The following is a 21741-nucleotide window of genomic DNA, read 5'->3' on the forward strand; positions in this document are numbered from 1 at the left end:
CCGTGGCTCTTGTGTGGAGGGTGGGGGTCCCCGTGGCTCTTGTGTGGGGGTCCCCGTGGCTTTTGTGTGGGGGTGGGGGTTCCTGTGGCTCTTGTGTGGGGTTGTGGGGTTCCCGTGGCTCTCGTGTGGGGGCATGGGGTTCCCGTGGCTCTCGTGTGGGGGTGTGGGGGTCCCCGTGGCTCTCGTGTGGGGGTGTGGGGGTCCCCGTGGCTCTCGTGTGGGGGTGTGGGGGTCCCGTGGCTCTCGTGTGGGGGTGTGGGGGTCCCCGTGGCTCTCGTGTGGGGAGTGGGGGTTCCTGTGGCTCTTGTGTGGGGGTGTGGGGTTCCCATGGTTCTTACATAGGTGTGGGGGTCCCCGTGGCTCTTGTGTGGGGGTGTGGGGGTTCCTGTGGCTCTTGTGTGGGGTGTATGATTCCTGTGGCTCCCATGGGGGATGTGGGGTTCCCGTGGCTCTCACGTAGGTGTGGCAGTTCCCGTGGCTCTCGTGTGGGGGTGTGGGGTTCCCGTGGCTCTCATGTGGAGGGTGGGGGTCCCCATGGCTCTCGTGTGGAGGGTGGGGGTCCCCGTGGCTCTCGTGTGGGGGTGTGGGGGTCCCCGTGGCTTTTGTGTGGGGAGTGGGGGTTCCTGTGGCTCTCGTGTGGGGGTGTGGGGTTCCCATGGCTCTCACATAGGTGTGGGGGTCCCCGTGGCTCTTGTGTGGGGGTGTGGGGGTTCCTGTGGCTCTCGTGTGGGGTGTGTGATTCCTGTGGCTCCCATGGGGGATGTGGGGTTCCCGTGGCTCTCATGTAGGTGTGGCAGTTCCCGTGGCTCTCGTGTGGGGGCGTGGGGTTCCCGTGGCTCTCGTGTGGAGGGTGGGGGTCCCCATGGCTCTCGTGTGGAGGGTGGGGGTCCCCGTGGCTCTCGTGTGGGGGTGTGGGGGTCCCGTGGCTTTTGTGTGGGGAGTGGGGGTTCCTGTGGCTCTCATGTGGGGGTGTGGGGTTCCCATGGCTCTCACATAGGTGTGGGGGTCCCCGTGGCTCTTGTGTGGGGGTGTGGGGGTTCCTGTGGCTCTCGTGTGGGGTGTATGATTCCTGTGGCTCCCATGGGGGATGTGGGGTTCCCGTGGCTCTCACATAGGTGTGGCAGTTCCCGTGGCTCTCCTGTGGGGGTGTGGGGTTCCCGTGGCTCTCGTGTGGGGGCATGGGGTTCCCGTGGCTCACATGTGGGGGTGTGGGGTTCCCATGGCTCACATGTGGGGGTGTGGGGGTTCCCGTGGCTCTCGTGTGGAGGGTAAGGGTCCCCGTGGCTCTTGTGTTGGGGTGTGGGGGCTCCCGTGGCTTTCATGTTGGGGTGTGGGGGTTCCCATGGCTCTCGTGTGGGGGTGTGGGGTTCCCATGGCTCTCACATAGGTGTGGGGGTTCCCGTGGCTCTCGTGGGGTGTGGGGTTTCCCGTGGCTCTCCTGTGGGGGTGTGGGATTCCTGTGGCTCTCGTGTGAGGTGTGGGGTTTCCCGTGGCTCACATGTGGGGGTGTGGGGTTCCCGTGGCTCACATGTGGGGGTGTGGGGTTCCCAAGGCTCTCGTGTGGGGGTGTGGGGGTTCCCATGGCTCTCCTGTGGTGGTGTGGGGGTTCCTGTGGCTCTTGTGTGGGGTGTACGATTCCTGGGGCTCCCATGGGGGATGTGGGGTTCCCATGGCTCCTGTGTGGGCTATGGGGCTCCCATGGCTCTCCTGTGGGCTGTGGGGTCCCCACCCCCAGTAAAGGGAGACACAGACAGTCCTGAGCACTAGGCAGGCTGGGAGGTCCAGGCTGAGGGGCGGGGGTGGGGGGAGGCTGCCAGGTGCCGGGTGGAGGCGGGCAGGGCCATGGGGGGGGCCATGCAGGTACCTCCACATCCGCTGACTTCAGCAGCAGGTCCCTCAGGGGGCTGTAGTAGTCGGAGGAGAAAACATGGTCTTCCGTGTAGACCACATTCAAGCGCAGGGAGCCCAGATCCCCTGGCTTTAAGCTCTTGCTGCCGTTGTCCCGAGGCTGAAGGAAGTACCTGGTGCGGGACCCACGGACAGGCGGCATGAGGCCGCCGCTCCCCAGGGACCCTGCCACAGCGGTCCTCCTGACACGGGTTGGGTCAGCGTCTGAGGCGAGGGGTCTCGTGGACACTCTGCAGGACACCCCCTCCGCATCCCCACCCTTCAGTGGCCGCCCCCGACCCCTCCCACAGAGTCCCTGCACCTGGAGAGTCCCCCACCTGATGCCCCCAGAGTCTGCATGGGGGCAAGCCCCCATGGTCGCTCACTTTGGGCTGATCACAGAGCCACAGACTCAGAAGGGGGTGTGGGAGTGGGAGGAACAGGCAGGGCCGTGAGCAGTGCAGGAGACTGCAATAAAACCATTTACCCTGGAGACTGACCCTGGAAAATGGCCATCACTGAGCAGCCCCGGGTGGAGAGACCCTCAGGAATGGACGTTAGTGGGGAGGGAGGGCTTGTACTATGGGCTGGGTGGCCCCAGGCACAGGGGCACCCAGCGGTGCTCCTGACGGATACCCTTGTCCTCCCAGCCTATCCGTGGCCTTGCAGCACCCAGCTGCCCTGAGCGCCCATGCCAGGCAGCCTGAGGTATGAAGCAGCTGAGCCACTGACCACCAGCAGGCCTCCCGTCCAGCCCCATCCCAAGGCCAGGCTATTGGTCAGGCAGGGCCGCCTGGGAACCGAAACAGGAATTCCAGTTTCCTGGGACGGACGCTCCCTGGGCACAGCACCGTCTGCCCACATGCTCACAGGTGAGTGGGCTCTGGGGTGAGGTGTGAGGCGAGTGATCTGCGCCTGCCCCCACCCCAGTGGTGGGACAGGGCGGTGAAGCCACTGTCGGGGCTGCCGGGCTGTGGGGGCCTCACCAGGCTTCGTGGGGGCTGGACTGCCGCAGCACCTTCAGCGGGACCCTCAGCTCCCCCAGGAACTCGTCCCCGAACTTCAGGTTGCTGGCGTTCCACAGGTCCACCCTGGAAGGCAGAAGGCATGGGGCCTCTTACCAGGTGGCCAGGCAATGGGAGCCCTGAAGCTCAGAGCTGGGGCAGGACAGGCCCACAGGCCACTCTGAGCACAGCTGAAGCCTGAGATCCAAGCGCTCAGGCCCTCGGAGGGGGAGTGGCTCGCCCAAAGCCCCAGCCCATGGCTTGTTGCTATGTGGAGGCTGGGCTTGCAGGACAGACCCCAGACTGCCCCCAACTGAGTGTCAGAACCTCAGGCTTCAAGGGAAGTCCTGACCCACAGGAAAGCAAACTTAAACGGTGTCAAATCTAGAGAAGCCCTATGGTTCTCATGAGCATGGTGGTCAGACCCACTGTGGCCACCCCAGACTCAGGCTTATGATCTGTCCCCAGACACAGGGGGTGGAGCTGCAGCCACAGAGGCAAGAGGGCTGGCGAGGCCCAGAGGGATGCCGGACCTTGCGCTAGAGGCCCCACCGCGGGGCCCTGAAGCAGTGGAACCGTGTGCCAGGCCAGGCCTCACACAGAGAGGGGCTTGGAACCTTTGCACTGCACCCAGGAAGACACTGCAAAGTAGACACAGACCATGTGTCCTCCAGCCACCTCCCAGCATCCTCGTGCTAAAATGATCCAGAAAACTGAGGTTCCTGTCTGTAGATGAGACAGTTACATCTTATGTAGGTTGGCAAGGAGTCCGGGGCCCTCGAGGAGGAGAAAGGGACAAACATTTTTTTCTACATCGCTTTGTCTTAGTCACGTAAGACATTTTTTCTTAACCTCTGAGTTGTTATGACAACAATCTTTAAGACTAACTTTTTACACAACCATACAGAACAATTCATCTTGCTCAAAGGTATGTTTTTCCTTAAGCTCTGTACTAATGATTATATAACAACGATACCTTGCTCAAGGACATGTTTCTTCCTTCTAACAGGAACCTTCTGACTAACCTTGCTATCTTAAGAGTACGCTGTGGGAGTGGGTCTGGCTAAAGTACTTAAAGCCTTGATCAGACTAGCGAGGGGGTACTCCCCATCCCCCTTCTGATGTCTGTGTCAGAAGCTTTCTCTCTCCTTTTTCACTGTAGTAGAACTCGTGCCACACAGAGCTCTGAGTGATCAAGCCTGGTCCCGGGTCCTGAAGCTGAATCTTTGGAGGTCGCGATCCAACACCGTTCAGCATAAGCTTCATGGGTGTCGCCCAGTTTCCAAACACAGCACAAGGGCCCAGCAGGCGGCAGGAGCCCAAGCGCACAGCCTGGGAATCTTGACCCCAAATGCCCTCACGCACCGGATTTCCAGTTTGTCCACATCCTCGTCCTCGAAGTCGAAGTGGGACTTGCGGCTGTAGCTGCAGGGCCTGGTCACCTGCGGGCACGGAGAGCGAGCGTCAGGCCTCCGCTGCCCCTGGCTGCTGGCTCACTCCTGCACAGCCTGCAGGTGCACCCCATGAGGGGGGGCTGGCCTCCTTTTCCTCCTGGCTACAACAAGCACATCCCAGGACGGCACAGTTTCTTCCCCCAGGCTCTCAGGCTGTGCCTCCAGGCCTCCACAGCCGCCCAATGAGGCCACCGTTGCCCATCCTTTTGAGGGCCCAGGTGGAAGAGGCCAGTGACCCCCGCACATCCTGACCCATCCCTCCAAGTTCCTTTGCAAAGTCCCCTTACACCTTTCCACCCTAGCATTTCGTTTCCTACAGCTCCAGTACTCCATGTACACCCTTACCAGCCCCACTCCAGAAACCCTGCCCACTGCCTCCTGGAGGGTGGTGCACCCATTCTGCTCTGGGAGCCCCAATGCCGTGGTCGCCACATAAGGGCAGGGCTGCTCCGCCCTCCCCGCGCTGGGCAGTGAACCATGGAGATGGGAGCGAGACCCTCATGCTCACCTATGGTGGCCTTTGTAGGGGGACAATGGCCTCTCGAGCGTTACTGGGGCTGGCACCTCTGAGCCAGTGGTTGGCAGTTCTGTGCCAGCCTGGCCCTCACCCACCAGCCAACTGGTGGTTCTGGTTCTAAGGGGCTCTTGTTTGAATGCACTACTTCCACCCCCAAAACCCTCACTACTTGTGGTGAAACAAGCCTCTCTCTGCTGCTCAGGGGAGACTGGGTGGAGCAAAAAAAAAAAAATCAAGCCAGCCAAAAAACCCCAAGGTCTTGGTAATTTGGAAAGTATTGATTTGCCAGCATTCAACACAAAACTGGGTCAAACTGGAAGCAGCACACAGCCTTTCCGCCCAGGGAAGGAAGGAGCTCCTGGGGGTTCACACTGCAGAGTGGGAGGGACTCCAGGTGAGGCACAGCACCCCAGAACTCTCCGCGGCAGTGACCAAGGGCCGTTTTGCCAAAGACCCCGGGGTGTGGGTATCAACTGTGTTTGTGCCACTGAAACACCGACCTCAAAATAAAACACTTCATCAAACTGGGGGTTGTTGGTCTTCTTCTTCACCTTCGTCTTCTTCGCTTCTGACCTGCATTCGAGGGGAAGGATCGGATGGAAAACACTGTGATTCCACCAAGGCTGGGCCACCCGGCCCTCCAGGGCACAGACCACCCAGCCTTCTAGGGCACAGACCACCCGGCCAGCCTCCAGGGCACAGACCACCTGGCCCTCCGGGGCACAGATCACCCAGCCCTCCAGGGCACAGACCACCCGGCCTCAACCACCAGCGGCTGTGTCTCCAGCACCAGATGGTATGCAAATCGGGACGCTTTACTGAGCCAGAAACACCCACGTGAAGAACAGGAAGGCTTTCTTCTTACAGACTTCAGGCCATGAAGGAAACAGAAGGAAGTGAGGCCTTCACAGCCTGCCTGGCCCACCCGCTTTCAGGAGGGAAGCCCCACCTCAGCGACCTCTCCCACCCTGCAGCTGAGGCTGTACTTGCCTGCACGGTCCCGCCAGGGTCACGGTGGCATAGGGGTCACACTGCCCGTTCACGATGGGGAGGCCCTGGCACTCGAGGATGCTGAGGAGAGAAGTGGAGGTCAGGAGGGCATCTGAGGCCCAGGGGCCATCTCACAGCCGCCCTGAGGTCTGGCAGAGCAGTCGTCTCAACAGCTCAGGCCAAGAGCCACAAGTCCCTGCAAAGCACTCCCCAGGCTCCCGTCTAGTAAACAGAGATGGACAGCTGGTCAGCGGGCAGCAAGCACCTGGGGGCAAGAGGAAGCGTGTGTGCACCAGGGGAGGACAGACACACTTCCAGTGTTGGCTGGAAACAAAGCACAGCATAGGAGTTGAGGGTCGTGTTTACGTGGTGGGCTTTCTGAGGACCTAGTCCAGGATGCAGTGTCTCAGACGGCTCTGAACAGGTGAGAGGCGCCAGGGTACACAGGAGCGCCTGTGACCAAGGCCAGGTGGTCGGAACATCGAAAGGCCACTGTTAACTAAACCCAGACACCCCGGGTTAAGGAGTTTAGTGCTTTTCCACACACAGGAAGATACGCGCGGGAGTCTGGGCTCACTGAGATCATTCCTCTGATGGGCATCTCCGCTCTCTGAGGCCAGAGTCCTGGACTGTCCACCCTGAGACCCTTGTGGGGAGGCGCTGCTGGGGGTGGCTGCAGTGGCTGCTGGCTTGGAGGTGCAAAGCCCTCTGTTTATGATACGGCAGGTGACGTTCTCTGTCCGCAGTGCAGAGTTTCCAGGGCGAATCTCCTGCCTTCCGACCCCAGGAGCTCGAGAGAGGTGTACGCAGCCCTGTCAGGCAGGAAGCAGGACCCGGTCTCTGCTCTTGGGGGCCTGAGGGCCAGCACGGCAGGGGCTCCCAGCCCTGGCCTGTGTGCTGCCTCCAACGTGCTCCTCGGCAGGGAAGTCCCATCTCAGGCTTTGCTCCATCAACTGCTCTGGCTCCTGACTCCCTTTGGGTCTGGACCGTGGTCCACCAGCTCTTGGACTGCCCTTGTCCATCACCTGTCGCCCTGGTCTGTTGCTGGACAGGCCTTGCTCCTGCTTGAACTCCTGGCTGGATGCTGTGAGCCTCACATTTTTGGTGCCCAGGTTCTGGGCCCCTCTGCCATCAGAGGCTGTGGTCTCTTGTTTGAAGAGACTGCTCTGCAGCTCTGTCCGGGAGGTGCTGGTGGCCTCGTCTGGGGACAGTTTGGTCTGCTGAGTGTTCGAGTGAGAGTGTGCTCTCCACTGGGCTGGGGGAGACTCTAATGACCCCCAGCTCTGCAGCCCCTTTGCCCTCAGCCTTCTTGCCCACCTGGTCCTGAGGGGCTCCACCCCGTCCATTCGTGCAGGTCCAGGGAGTGCCACCAAGTGTGCTGCCCCGCAGAAGACGCCCTGGCTCCGTGTCTCTTCTCACTCGCCCTGGGCTCTGCTGGGGGAGCTCACTGGCTGTCACCAACGCACGTCTGGGACAAAAGTGGGCCTGTGGTGACCTCGTCTGCTTCCTCCCGTGGGGGCCGCCCCCATCCGCATGGCTGGTGCAGACGGCGTCAGCTCTTGGTTCTTTGAGGTGAGAGAAGGCACGTGTCCCACTGTCCCATCCTGGCTGGAAGCAGAGCCCTAACCCCACTCAGATGCCGAGGGTCTGAGCGTCCCGCCTTCCTGCCTCAGGGAGACTGAGGTCCCGTTCACGCCTGCAGACGGGCACCTGGGTGGCTTCTGCCCCTCAAGGGGCCTGGCGGTCCTGGCCCTTCACAGGATCTCCTCTCTCCAGGCAGAGCTCCGCTGCTCCCACTCTGCGAGTGGGCGACCCTCTTTCCGTTTCTGTGCCCACTGAACAGGCTGGGCTTCGGGAACATCTGCGAATGTCTTCAGGTCTTTCCCTTCCACCCTTCTTTCTGGAATGTCGCCCTTCTCTCCCTGCTACAGACCTGGTCTGGGGTCATGCTCCTCCCTCTGTGAACTAACTTCTCACTAAACAAGAATCTTAGGCACATTTCCAGGGATGGGCATGTAGCCGTGAGCTAGCCAAGGGCTCCTGTGAGGGGCCCAGGGAGGGGCAGACACCCCAAGAGGCCTGGGGAGGGGGCTTGTGTGAGGGGCTGACACCCCGAGAGGCCCAGGGAGGGGCTTGTGTGAGGGGCTGACACCCCGAGAGGCCCGGGGAGGGGGCTTGTGTGAGGGGCTGACACCCCTAAAGGCCCGGGGGCTCGGGAGCCCAGCAGCCACAGTGGGACAGTGGGTGGAGCTCCCCAGGAGGAGCACAGAGGGTGGCCCGCCGGGTGGGAGGGCGGGAGGCCGCGGCCCTGGGGCTGGAAGCAGGAGGAGGGACTCACTTGCCCCACACTGTGCCAAAGGCACAAGTTCAAGGCTAAAGGGTTTTTATCACATCCAGTTGTGAATCAGGAAGAAGGCAGGATGGTGGACTCTCTCTGGAACCTCAGGGACAAAGGTGTCCTGGCAGCAGCCTAGTCGGGGAGCAGCTCCTCCTGCACCTGGCGTCTCGGAGGCGCACCTGGACGTGGGGCCAGCCGCCTGCCAGACAGCCACCTGCCGGCCAGCACCGCCCCTCCTCACTGACCAGCACTCGGAAGGCTCCGAGCGGCAAGGGGACGGCTTGACTGCAGGCTCCCAAACATCTCAGAGAAAAGGAAATCCAACATGCTGCCTCCCAGGATGCACAATGGGAGATGTGTCGTGGGCTCATCAGCCCTCCTCCCAGGGACGTCGCTGCACCAGCTGCACAGCCTGGCGCTCAAGCCTGTTCAGAACCCGTCTGCCCAGAGCCCGTCTCAGTGGGAGAGTCACATTCACACCGGGGTGTGTGCCTACGCTGACCCCACACACACAGGTGCACGCTCACCCTGTAGACCTGCAGGCACGCACCCACAGGTGCAAACCCACTCCCGCACACTTGCACATACACATGTGTACACTCACCTCTACATACCTGCAGGCAGACCCAACAGGTGCACACTCACTCCTACACACTTGCAGGCACACACCCACAGGTGCAAACTCACTCCTGCACACTTGCACACATACTCACCCCTACAGACATGCAGGCACACACCCATAAGTACACACTCCTTCACACTTGTACACACACTCAGACACCTGCAAGCACACACTGACAGGTGCACACTCAGGTGCACACTCACTCCTACACACTTGCATGCACACAATCACACTGGTGTGCACACTGATTCTTACACTCCTGCACACAAAGAGATGCACATCCACCAAGCATTATGGGTAGAAGCAGCTGAGATTTGGGGGTTGTGGTCAGAGGTCAAACCCCAACTCTGCCCCCTACTCACCATTTCTTTGAGCAAAAGCCAGGGGTGTGACCCCAACCTCTGCTGTCACCCCGAGTGACTGGCTATTTGCAAAAACCAAACGCCGCCTCCAGGGTGAGCGTGAGCCTCACGAGGACGTTCAGACTGTCTCTGGGGAAGCCCCGTTTCTGGGTATCCTGATTCATCTGTTTACAAATCATGACCTGCCCACTGCCTAGGGTCAGGTTCAGGGCCAAGCAGACCAGCGGTGGGGCCGTCCCGGGTCTTACCGCGTGGCCAGTTTGTGGCAGACGACACCTGAATCGGTGATGACCTCACTCAGCCTCAGCTCCAGGTGGACCTTGCCCTGGAAGGCACAAGGACAGGGGGTCACAGGGGCCAAGAGCAGCGGGGGCTCATGGGCTCCCACCAAGCACTGGTGAGACCTGACCCTGCATTGCATCCATGGCCCATCTACCTGCCCAGCTCAGATCCCAGAGTTTATGTCTCCAGCCCTCCTGCTTTACGATGAGCAGGCTGTTAATGCAAGTGCTACTTCAGAAGAAACAAAAGGAAAAGGCCCTGAGGGCACAGTGTCTGCAGCATGTCCGGCCGCTGCTTGGGCTAAGCTCACTGCATGCTGTGGGCCTCGGGCAGTTCTGCTGCCATCTTGGTGTCTCTGTGTCTGCCGTGCGGCTGGTCGGAGGCCAGGAGCCTCAGCCCTGCTCTTCAGGAAGGAAGTCAGTGCTCATGGATGCTCTGGGAGAAGGGGGCAGGGCTGGAGGAATGCAACTGGGCTGGGGCTGTGTGTGCAAAGGGCCCCTGGCTGAGGACAGTAAGTGGGCAGGATGGACAGGTGGACACAGCCAGGGCATGATCAGGGCTGCAAACAGAGTGGGGAAGACCAGCCCCCAAAAGTCCAACAGGAAGAGCATGGTGTGGGTGCTTCTGTGAGTGAGTGTGATGTTAAACTAGAATGACTTTCCTTAGAACGGAGCAGCACTGGGTAATTGTCTCCAAGTTCCTTTCCTAAACCTCCCACGGACACAAGGGCCATTGGCTGCTTGGCTGCACACATATGTCCCTTGCGCTTGCTCTGACCCCAACGGGAGCCATGCCCTGACCTCTCCAGGGAGGTGGCTCCAGAACCCCTGCCAGGCTGAGGGCTGGGGTGGTCCCCCTCCCACAGGAGGGTCAGCTGAACCTTGCTCATTAGCTGTGAGCCCAGGCAAGATGTAGTGAGACTTTGCCAAGGGTTCTTGCATTACACTGGTCTGAGAGAAGAGAGACTTGGGGCAGAGCACTGAAAATGCTGACTTCATAGACTTCTCAGTCTTATTTGAGGGGAATAATGACTGAATAGCATCACAGACCCGGTCACATGAAACATCCACTGGGACAGACCAACCTGGCTTTAAATACATGTCAGCAAGTCTAGAAAGCACCGCAGCCACTCTCTGACCACACTGGAAACTGAACTAGAACTCAGTGAGATAGAAAGCTAAAAATAACAAAATATATGGAGATTAAACAACACATTTCCAAATAACAAGAGGGCCAAAGCAGAAGTTTCAGGGGAAAAAAACTTTGAATTTGTTTCTTTTCATAAGTTGACGTGAAATAAAGCATCAAGATTTATGAGACGCAGCCAAAGCAGCATTCAGAGGGAAATTCAAAGCAGTGAATCCAGATATTGGAAAAGATGGAAGGTCTAAAAATCAGTAATCTAAGCTTCCACCTTAGGAAACTAGAAAGAGAGAAATTAAATCTAAAGTGCCAGAAGAAAACAACTTGAATCAAAGCAGAAATCAATGAAACCAAAAACAGGAAATCAATAGAGAACATACATAAACCAAAGCTATTAAAAAAAAAAACCAGTAAAATTGGTAAACTTCTAACCATGCTAAAAAAGAGAAAGAGGACACAAGTTACTAAAACCAGAAATGAAAGTGAGGCATTGCTGCTGGCTCCAGGAAAGCAGCTGTGGTTCCGACGGTGTGGCTGAGAGCCACGAGGGGGCCACGCGTGCTCACGGCAGCCCACGAGGGCGCACGCAGGCGCACCTGGACTGGGGGGACCTGTGTGGTGTCGGGGGCCCTGCCCAGGTGCGCGGCTGTCACCGGGCGGGGTCCGGGGAGGGACAGGACCCAGACCCGGCGCGTCTGAGCGTAAACAGGCTAAGCAGCACGCCCTGGGCAGCCTCTCCTGCGACTTCCTACGACTCGATAACAACTTCAGAACTAAAAGCTCAGCTTTTTCAAAAAGGCAAGAGCAAGGGAAACCTACACTCGCCACCAGAGCAGCGTCTACATCAGGGGACTGAGCAGTGGGTTTGCCGCGGCTGCAGGTGGCGTCTCTTCAGAACAGCAGTGACGGGAAAGTGTGGACGGAGGCAGCGGGGACAGGAGTAAAGCACGCGTAGCACGCGTGTCTGACTGCCTCCCGCGGAGGGGCCTCCGGGCCACCCAAGCAGCGGCGGCCGCTGTCGTCCTCCAGCATCGGCGTCACAGTCAGGACCGCGCCCCCCGTTCTGAGTGATCACAGGCCCCTCCGCCTCCTGCAGCACATGGGGCCTCGGTCAGAATTGACCAAGCGTGAGCACCCTCACCACATCCTGGGCGTCTCAACGCACCCACGTGCCATCTCCCTGTCACAGGCTGGGCATGGCCCCAGTGGTCACGAGGCGTCCACAGCAGAAATCCTGAGCCCCGGCATACAGCTCTGAGCTCAGTGGAAGCCCTGGGCCCACGAGGAGGCATGTGGACACTGGGCCAGGAGCCCGGGAAGGCCTCGTGGGCTCCCCAGAGGATTCAGTCCGTGCCCCTGCTGTTTGACCCCCGGGAAGGGCTCAAGGGCCCCCCAGAGGATTCGGTCCGTGATCCTGCTGCTTATAAAATCCCACGTGATGGGGAGGAAGCCGAGGCCCAAAGCACCAGGGCCACGCTCTGCTGAGCTCAGTGCAGGCCCCGGGCTGCCACGCTGCTGGCAGAGGCTCTGATCCTGGAACCAGGCATGGCCTGGGCTCGGGGACAGGCTGACCAGGAGCACAGGCAGGGTCACCAGGGAAGAGAAGATGCAAGCAGGCCCCCCGACGAGCATCTCCTGGACCCTGGACCCAGGCAGCGGCCCTGCTGGGGGGAAGCCCCGGGCCTGGTCAAGGTGGCACTCCCAGTTAACACATGGCTGGGGCACCAGGTGGGCCCTGTGGACGCTCAGGCCACAGGCCCTTCATCACCCCTTCGGTCCTCCTTGGGGCAGGGAGCCAGGACATCGTGGGCGCCTCCAGTAGATAGAGGCCCACAGCCTTAGGTTTTCTCACCTTATTCTCTTTCTGTATTCAATTATCTGTTACGTTCTTTTGCATTTTACATTTTTAAGCTGCACAACTAAGTCTGACGGCAACCGATGGAACAAACAAAAGGAACCACCCAGGAGGACACACCCAGGGCACAGTCTGCTAACCCCTGTTTCCGCTGAAGGCCAGAATCCTGCATCTGCTTCTCCAGCCACGGTCAGGTCTCCTGCACCCCGAGGTACCTGGACCCGTGGGCTCCATGAGCCTCACCTGCACTTCGGAGTCAGCATCCACGTGCTGCAGCTGGAACCACGTGTCCCTGTTGTGGTACTTCTGCAGGTCTTCCTTCTGGATGGCCACCTTTCCTGGAAGACCAGTGCAGGGGAGACCAGTCACGAGGGGCCGATCTGCCCGCCTGACCTGCCCGGCCGGCAGGCTCTCCACCATCAGTGTCAGTCATCTCAGACGGGAGACGGACGATGTGGTAAGGGCACAGAGGCCACTTCTGTCTCGGAAGTGCCACGTCCACCCGAACACAGCCTGGGCCTGGGCGGGCTCCTCCTCCCATGTCACCCAGACTGTGGCTCAGGGGCAGCTGGTGGAAATCTTACAGATCCGGGGGGCGGCTCTGCCAGGGGTGCTGCCCGGGCCCGGAGCGGGGTGTGGGATGCAGTGAGGGGACAGGAACCCAAGGCAGCCATGTCACAGCCCCTCCTGCCCCAGCATCCATGCTGTGACACGTGGTGGGTGGTGTCTGCTGAGGACTTTGCCGCAGATACCCTGGAAGTGTGTGCGCTTGCATGAGCCATGGCTGGGAACTCACATGTGTGCACATCTAGTGTGTGTGTGTGCTTGTATGAGCTGCCGCTTAGAACTCACGCGTGTGCACACCTAGCTCATGGGAGCACGCACAGTCGGTTCACACTGTGTGAACGTGTGTGTTTAGCTTATGTAGCATGCGTGCACACGTGTTCCTGTCAGGCCTGCGGAATGAGCCGGTTATCACCTGCCTGGGTCTACGAGTCAGTGTCTCTCGACGTGTGATCACGGGCCCTCTGCATCCAAACAGCTGCCGGGCTTCCTAATGCAAGTTCCCGGGCTTGTTCCAGATGAGAAAGCAGCCTCCGGGGTGGAGGGATCTACAGAGGAGTTCCTCCTGGAATCTGCATTTCCACAAAGTCTGCAGGGAACTCCTAGGGTCCCAAAGTTTGAGGATGCCCACTCTCAACAGCTTTACGTTCCTGACACAGGCTTGGTACTGAGGAGTCAGAACGTCAGCGAAAACATACACATAAATACACGCGTGTGATGTATATTACCTGGTACAGAATCGTAGTGTTTAATATATATCTACAACCATCACGCGTCGTTAATTCACCCTTTTCTTTCCAGGAAAGCGCATGGGCAGTTAGCAGATGCGTGCCCACAGCTTGTAGTGACAGAGGGCACCAGGCTGCCCTCCTCCCCACACTCCGTGGCCTTGAGCACGGGGACCACACTGTCCACCAGAGGAGGGGAGGGGGAGCCTGGCCATGTGAGCACCCTGTACACGTGTGTGTGCACATGATCCACATGTACACACATGTCCCAAATACACGGTAAATCACATATGGAAATAGGAACAATAAAGGACAACATAAAATTAAACATTTTTAAAATTCAGTTGCTTCCTTTTGGAGCTCAGGACACACAGCCTAACTCAGGACCACAGTCTCGTCACCAAAGACGACACTGTTGAGCCCAGAGCTGGAGGGCCGGCCCTGCCCTCACCCAGGACACACAGTCCTCCTCTCCAAGGAGGAGGGCTCCATCTCGGGCTTCCGCAAAGATACGTTCCAGTTCCCACGAGACAGGAGCACTGGCAGCCTCACGGGGAGGCCTGCCTCACGGGTCCCCAAAGCTTCTGTCCCCTTGCTTCATCCAGCAGCTGTCTGGGGGGACAGGCGGCAGGTCGCTGATGCGGCCCGGTCACTGAAAAGGCAGCCTGTCCTGCGAGGCTCCGGGCCTCCTGCCTCGTCAGGCGCCTTGCCTTCCTATCTTTCTGCCTCATGCTTCTCCCAGACGCCATCCCACCAGGCTCCCCAACGATGCGCCCTCCTCTCTGGCTCCCCTGGGAGCTGCCGGTGGCCTCGCTGGGGCCCGGTCCCATCCGCCAGGAAGGGGGAGGTTTGAGGAGAAGGACGCCCTGCTGCTGGGCTTGGGGGCTCAGGACATGCACCCACAATACAGGTGGTGGAGCCAGAGCAGCGAGGAGGCGTCAGAGGGTCCCGCACTCTCCGCAGCCCCTCCTTCGTCTTGACCCTTCTGCAAAACCCACCGTCCCTTCCCTAAGCTATGCTGCTGGCCCACGTCACCAGCTCCTCCTCATCGCTGAGGTGTCTCCCTGCCACATGCGCTTTAAGAGGAATTGAAAATGCTTGTTTCTTCGTGTTAGTCTGTCTTCTGTCTAGTTTTGCAAGGGCAGTCAGAGTACCCAGGTAGGTGAGACAAGGTCTCTGCCCTGCAGTTTTCACACTCTGGACTCCAGACATCGACAGATGCACCTGTCGGGCACAGCCAGGAAGTTAGAAATGAAACAGGGACATGCCATCCCGAGAGCCGGGGGCTGCGGCGCCATCCCCTGCCTGTTCCCCTGCCCGCTGTCCCCGCAGCACGTCAGCACGTCCACCACAGGCCTCCGCTCACCTCCCACCGTCACACGCGGCGGCTCGAGGCCAGGCCTCTGTCCACGTGCACAGTGGACGCAGCACACCTGGCTCCAAGGGTCAGCACCAATCCCTGCTCACGTCGACCTCGCTGGCTCAGCTCTGGCCATGCAGAGCCGAATCCTGCCCACCACAGGGCTCACAGGGCACTGAGGCCACGGCACTCAGAGTCGGATGAGGAGCCCATGCCAGCGAGGAGGCAGAGGGCACAAGGCACACAACAGCAGAGGCTGCCGCAGAGTGCAGGCCACAGGACAGCAGAGGACGCAAGTCACAGCCAGGAGGGCCTTCCTCAATCAGCATCAGCGACCTGCCCCAGGCTCCTCCCCTACCACCTCGCCTTGTTTTGGGGGGCATCTCGCCAGGGCCTGACGTGGGCTCCCCCACCTCTGACACCTGTCAGGAGGCAGAGGCCCCAGGAGAAGACTGCTGCTTCTCTGCTGGGCTCCTACAAAACTCTACCCTTCTCCCCAATGGGAATATGACTTTGAGTCTTGCGTGCATAAAGCCACAAGAAACAAACATTTCTTGGAACTGAATTGGGCAACACATTTCATTGAAAAAGGATAAAGAAATGTTCAGACTCCATAATTAGTTCAGCTGGGTAGGAGGGCTACATTTGAAGTTTGAGATTTTAAGTAACCACAGTGTTTTCCTGGGTTTTTTTTTTTTTACTGGAGTAGGGAGCAGTCACATATTTAATACTCAAATGACTTCTACGACTTACACATCAGTACTACTCTTTATTTTTGGAAGTGCTTAATTCAGATTTAAGTGGGTAATACAGAAACACAGAATAAAATCTGAAACATCCAAAAGGATATAAAATACAGCCAAGAATAAGCTTGTCTCTCCCCTGCTACACAGGTTCCACCTTGGGGTCACCTCTGTCACCAGCTGCCAGCCTGTCCTTCTAGAAGCTGACCACGTCAAGAACATATGGACGTGCACTCTTTACATGTCAGAGGCAGTGCTTCCACAGGCTGTCCTGGGGAGCACTGACCTGCAAACCACTTAAATGTGCCCAACGTGTCATAATCCATAGATTCGCTGATTGATCTAGGTGACATCAGGTCACTGTATCCCCTGGGCCTCATCCACTCAGGAGAACAGACTCAGGACCCACTTAGGAGGAAAGGCGCAACGGCCTTTCCACCACTAAAACCCCCGAGTGTTATTTCCTGATGGCACTATACCTGCTGGGGTCTATTCAGAAGAGAGAAGCATGTCGGGCAGTTCAAGAAGGGGGATGTGACGGGGGGACAGGGACGGTACAGAGGGCGCAGGAAGGTAGGCAGCCAAGGGTGACACCTTCAGGACAGCAACTAAGGAGGGACAGCTGGATGCTTCCCCAAGACAGGCGGGGCAGACACTCTCGGCACTCCTGTTCCCCTGGCGTCCAGCAGGTGCACGGAGGCAGAGAGAGGAACAAGGGCCTGCAGACTTGAAGGGAAGAAAGAAGGCTTTGCTTACAGAATCTACAGGAAAAGCTAGTAGAGTAGCTGTGTTTAGCAAAACCACAGAATACAAAGTCAGTACGTAAAAATCAAGTCTATTTGTGAACAGAAGCAATGACAGTGGGAACTGAAATTGCAAAGACGCTAACACACCCATAAAATGGTGGTTTTACGGCTGAGCTTTTGGTGAACTACAGAGAAATCTTTGTCTACAGCACCAAAAACATGAACACAGGGGCATATGTATATAAATACACACACACACACACACACACACACACACACACACACACTCCCCACACATAAGCGTGTGTGCATGCAAGATGTGTATGCTGAAAACACATCACAAAACCTTAATGAAAGAAATTAAAGACCCAAGGACGTAGAGAGACATGCCATGCTGGAGGGTCTGCGACTCAATTTTCTTACAGTGTTAATTCTCCCCAAATTAATCTACAGATCAATGTAATCTCAATTATTTTAGAAATTGAGAAGTGGATCACAAATGTAAATGACAATTCAAAGGACCTAAAATAGCAAAACAAGTTTGGAAAAGGACAGAGCTGATGAGCTCGCAGGACCGGTTTAAGCCTTGTTGTGAAGACGCAGGATTTGAGGCAGTGTGATGTTGGTGTGAGGAAAGGAGTGCACACCAGGGGAACAGAATACAGAGCTGATGAGCTCACAGGACCGGTTTAAGACTTGTTGTGAAGACGCAGGATTTGAGGCAGTGTGATGCTGGTGTGAGGAAAGGAGTGCACACCAGGGGAACAGAACACAGAGAACCCACAGCTGGACCCAGGCGTGTAAAGCCAATCGATTCTCAAAAGATGCTAAGGAAATTCAACTGGACATCTATAAGGAGAAAAACAAATCTTGCTACATGCGAAATATACTTGAAATAGATCTAAATATAAGAACTAAAACCAAAAACTTTCTAGAAGAAAAAAACAGAAGATCTTCGCAACCCTGGAATAGGAAAAGAATTCTTAGATATGACACCAAAAATACAAACTATGAAAAAGTTTTTATAAACTGGAGTTTATAAAAATTAAAAACTTTTGCTCTTCAGAAGACACTAGTAAGAAAATAAGAAGACAAGTCAGAAGTTAGAAGGAAATATCTGCAAGTGCACATCTGATAAAGGGCTTGTATCCAGAACACAGTTTAAAAACTGAAAGTCTCAACAAGAAAGCCCAACTAAAAGGGCAAAGACCTGAACAATTTACCAAAGGAGAGAGAAGACGGTAAAAAGCACATGGAAGGATGCCAAATAACTCTCCATTATGAAAAAGCAGGAAAACTACAGTAAGACACGACACACATATTAGGATGGGAAAAACGAACTGAAAATAAAAGACACGCATGCTGGAGAGAATTCAAAACGGCGCATGAGGAAAGCAGTGTCAGTCTCTAACGGGCAAATACTGACGGGATGGAAATCTTTCTCCTTCTCGTTCAGGTTCTCTGGCCTCTGTAATGAAAGAAAAATTAACGAGGGAAAAACAGACAGGTTTATTGACATGTATCTCAGATACATGAGGGGAAGCCTGGCGATGAGTAACTCCAGGAGGCGGCAGCAACTCGGAGCATCTCCACCTAAAGCCAACAGTCAGGGGTTTTCAGAGGAGTGATGACACAGAGGAGGAGCTTCAGGGAGTCCGAGCTTCAGGGGGACGGAGACGACAACGGCGCCCACTCCAGTACTCTCGCCTGGAAAATCCCATGGACGGAGGAGCCTGGTAGGCTGCAGTCCATGGGGTCGTTGAGGGTGGGACACGACTGAGCGACTTCACTTTCACCTTTCACTTTCATGCATTGGAGATGGAAATGGCAGCCCACTCCGGTGTTCTTGCCTGGAGAATCCCAGGGATGGCGGAGCCTGGCGGGCTGCCGTCTATGGGGTTGCACAGAGTCGGACACGACTAAAGCGACTTAGCAGCAGCAGCAGCAGAGGTTCAGAGGGCTTGCTACGTGGGCTCCTCGGGGGTCGCCTCCAGGCTGATCGGGGTCTAGAGTTGTCCCAGGTTGCAGGGCAGAGAGATTTCCATGTGTCTGCTTCTTCTCAACTGCCTTCAGCTCAAACAATTCCTTATGCCAAAGTGGCCTATTCGGGATGGCAAATTCTGCTGTCTTCTAAAGCCTACAGAATGCCCCAGCAAGCTCACTCCTAGGTATTTTCTAAGAGAAATAAAACCATTTGTCAACACAAAGACCTAGACAAGAAAATTTAGGGCGGCTTTGTTCACAGTCACAAAAACCTGGACACAACCCCACCCCCATCTGGTGATGAGTGGGCAAAAGCAGACTGCCCTGCGACAGGCAGAGTGCACAGACTACAGCTCAGGAAACTGGCCTACGGACCAGGGGAACAGGGTCTCACAGCAAACACCCGCCTTTCACAGAGAAGCTGCAGGACGCCCTCCCCACGACAAAGGTGGGAGATGGTGGGAGGGGCCCCACCAGCCACCCTCCGAGAGCCGGTGGCCCTGACCCGGCATGACCTCCACCACTCACACAAGCATCTCCGCACCCGCCCTGGGGCACCCGGGACCCGGCCTGCGGGGGGGCCCACACGGGGGCTGCACAGGCAGAACCGGGGGCCGTGCCATCAGATCACAGGCAGACGTGAGAAGCCGGTGACACAGTGCTCGTTTCTGTGACACAAATTTGTACCCTAGAATGTGGTTTCTCATCCTGGTAACAACATAATTGCTAGTCATAACTTTAAATTACCCCTGGAGATCAGACAGCCTCTTATTTTTATGGCTGTGAGAACGATTTTGAAAACTCTAAATCTGGTTGCACCCTGACACATCCCAATTTTAAAGCCACCAGGAATTGCTAAACCATGATTTTGCTAGTTATCTTTAAAAATAGCAGGTGCCTTAAACAGAATGATTAATAAACATTTTTGTTGTTCAACTCGCTCAGTCATGTCCAGCTCTTTGCGACCACATGGACTACAGCACGCCAGGCTTCCCTGTCCTTCACCATCTCCCGGAGCTTGCTCAAGTTCATGTCCATCGAGTTGGTGATGCCATCCAACCGTCTCGTCCTCTGTCGTCCCCTTCTCCTCCTGCCTTCAATCTTTCCCAGCATCAGCGTCTTTCCCAATGAGTCAGTTCTTCACATCAGGTGACTAAAGTATTGGAGTTTCCGCTTCAGCATCAGTCCTTCCAATGAATATTCTGGACTGATTTCCTTTAGGATGGACGGGTTGGATCTCCTTGCAGTCCAAGGGATGCTCAAGAGTCTTCTCCAACACCACAGTTCAAAAGCATCAATTCTCTGGTGCTCAACCTTCTTTATGGTCCAACTCTCACACCCATACATGACTACAGGAAAATCCGTAGCTTTGACTAGATGGAACTTTGTTGGCAAAGTAATGTCTCTGCTTTTTAATATGCTGTCTAGATTGGTTACAGCTTTCCTTCCAAGGAGCAAGTGTCTTTTAATTTCATGGCTGCATCACCATCTGCAGTGACTTTGGAGCCAGAAATAAAGTCTGACACTGTCAAAGTCTGCCCGTCTATTTGCCATGAAGTGATGGAACGCAATGCCGTGATCTTCGGTTTTTGAATTTGCTGAATTTTAAGCCAGCTTTTTCACTCTCCTCTTTCACTTTCATTAAGAGGCACTCTGGTTCCTCTTTGCTTTCTGGAATAAGGGTGGTGTTATCTGCATACCTGAGGTTATTGATGCTTCTCCCAGTAAACTTGATTCCAGCTTGTGCTTCATCATCCAGCCTCGCATTTTGCTCCATCAGGTAACACGTCACATTCCAAACCCATCACTCTGTTCCCTTTCCTCCTTGAACAAACCCTGGTGTGTCCAGCAGCAGCTGGACAGAGACACCCCAGCACCGCGCAGGGAGCCCAAGGCCACGGGAAGTGCGGTCCGGTGGACACAAAAGAGCCGCTCCCACAGTGACGGTGGATGTAGCATGCACCGAGGGGCAGCCCCTTGCTGACCAGGGTCTTGGCCAACAGTGGTAGCCACGCGGGCACCAGGGAAGGGCCTGAGGGGGCTCCAGGCCAGGAGGCACCAGGCGAAGGCACCTCTTAGTAGAGGCCGGAGCCCATGTCTGGCCTCGAGGAGGAACTACCAGGGCTTGACAGCTGCTAAGAGTTTGTTCGAGCACCATCCTTAGGGCAAAGGTAGCCATGCACACGGGGTGAGCGGCATGAAAGTGCCCCCTGTCTACCCCACATGGAAAACCTTCCGGATCAAGAGTTAAAGGTCCTGCTGGCAGCCCAACCACAGCTCCATCTTAAACAAGTCAAGTTATGAATTGCCTGAGTTCCTGTGTGATCCAGGCCATGCACTTGTCAAACAAACCCTGGTGACCTCTACTTAAAACTCAGCAGTTTCCAAGAATGCGACTTGTTGGCCAGACCCAGTAACCAGCATCTGCATCTTGACAAGTGTGAGAAGCTCTGATCCATGTGCTGGGAACTCTGCTAGATGCTTCCTTAAAGGACCGCAGCGCCAGCACTGCCTTCAGACTTTTTCTGAGGGCCACTAGTCTGGACACAAACACCCTTGACCAGTCATATGTGGGTGGTGAGTGGAGCTAGCTGGGCGCCCCAGGGGCGGGCAGGAGACTGAAGGGTCAGGGGCTGTCAGAGTCAACTGCTCTGCCCCAGAGCAAGCACTGAGATTGAGCCCGCTAGGAGCAGCCAGGCCACCAACGATCAGCTGGATCCTGAGGCTACAGCTGAGCCCGTGTTGTGGGGGCTCGGGTCTAATTCTGGGGCCAAGGGAACTGATGGGGCTTTCCTGGGACAAAGGCGCACCCACCAAACGGGCAGCTCTGGGCTGCTCCCCATTTAAGGTGGGCCTCGCTCTCTCCAGGATGCTGGTGCATCTGGGACCCTGACACCTCCAAGAGCCCCTGAACACCTCTGAGAGTCCTCAACATCCCTGAGAGCACCCAACACCTCTGAGAACACCCCAACACCCCTGAGAGCACCCCAACACCTCTGAGAGCACCCAAACACCCCTGAGAGCACCTCAACACCCCTGAGAGTACCCCAACCCCTGGAGAGCACCCTAACATCTCTGAGAGCACCCAACACCTCTGAGAGCACCTCAACACCCCTGAGAACACCCCAACACCCCTGAGAGCACCCCAACACCCCCGAGAGCA

General features: G+C 56.8%; 1 protein-coding gene across 3 annotated transcripts in view; it reads right to left on the reverse strand.

Moving 5' to 3' along the window:
• The window catches only part of RASA3 (RAS p21 protein activator 3), an 80574-nt gene that overhangs the window by 17493 nt on the left and 41340 nt on the right, over positions 1-21741 (reverse strand). For all 3 annotated transcript variants that reach the window (XM_027558069.1, XM_027558068.1, XM_027558067.1), the window contains 7 exons: positions 12698-12792; positions 9423-9499; positions 5853-5933; positions 5363-5435; positions 4257-4333; positions 2874-2978; positions 1865-2021 (listed from right to left, as the gene is read on the reverse strand). Coding sequence is in view for 2 of the 3 variants with exons in the window: in XM_027558068.1 (XP_027413869.1) it covers positions 1865-2021; positions 2874-2978; positions 4257-4333; positions 5363-5435; positions 5853-5933; positions 9423-9499; positions 12698-12792 (665 nt within the window). In the remaining variant the exon portion in view is untranslated. The remainder of the gene's footprint in view (positions 1-1864; positions 2022-2873; positions 2979-4256; positions 4334-5362; positions 5436-5852; positions 5934-9422; positions 9500-12697; positions 12793-21741) is intronic.

The sequence above is a fragment of the Bos indicus x Bos taurus genome, chromosome 12 (assembly GCF_003369695.1).
Source record: "Bos indicus x Bos taurus breed Angus x Brahman F1 hybrid chromosome 12, Bos_hybrid_MaternalHap_v2.0, whole genome shotgun sequence".
Classification (NCBI taxonomy): Eukaryota; Metazoa; Chordata; class Mammalia; order Artiodactyla; family Bovidae; genus Bos; species Bos indicus x Bos taurus.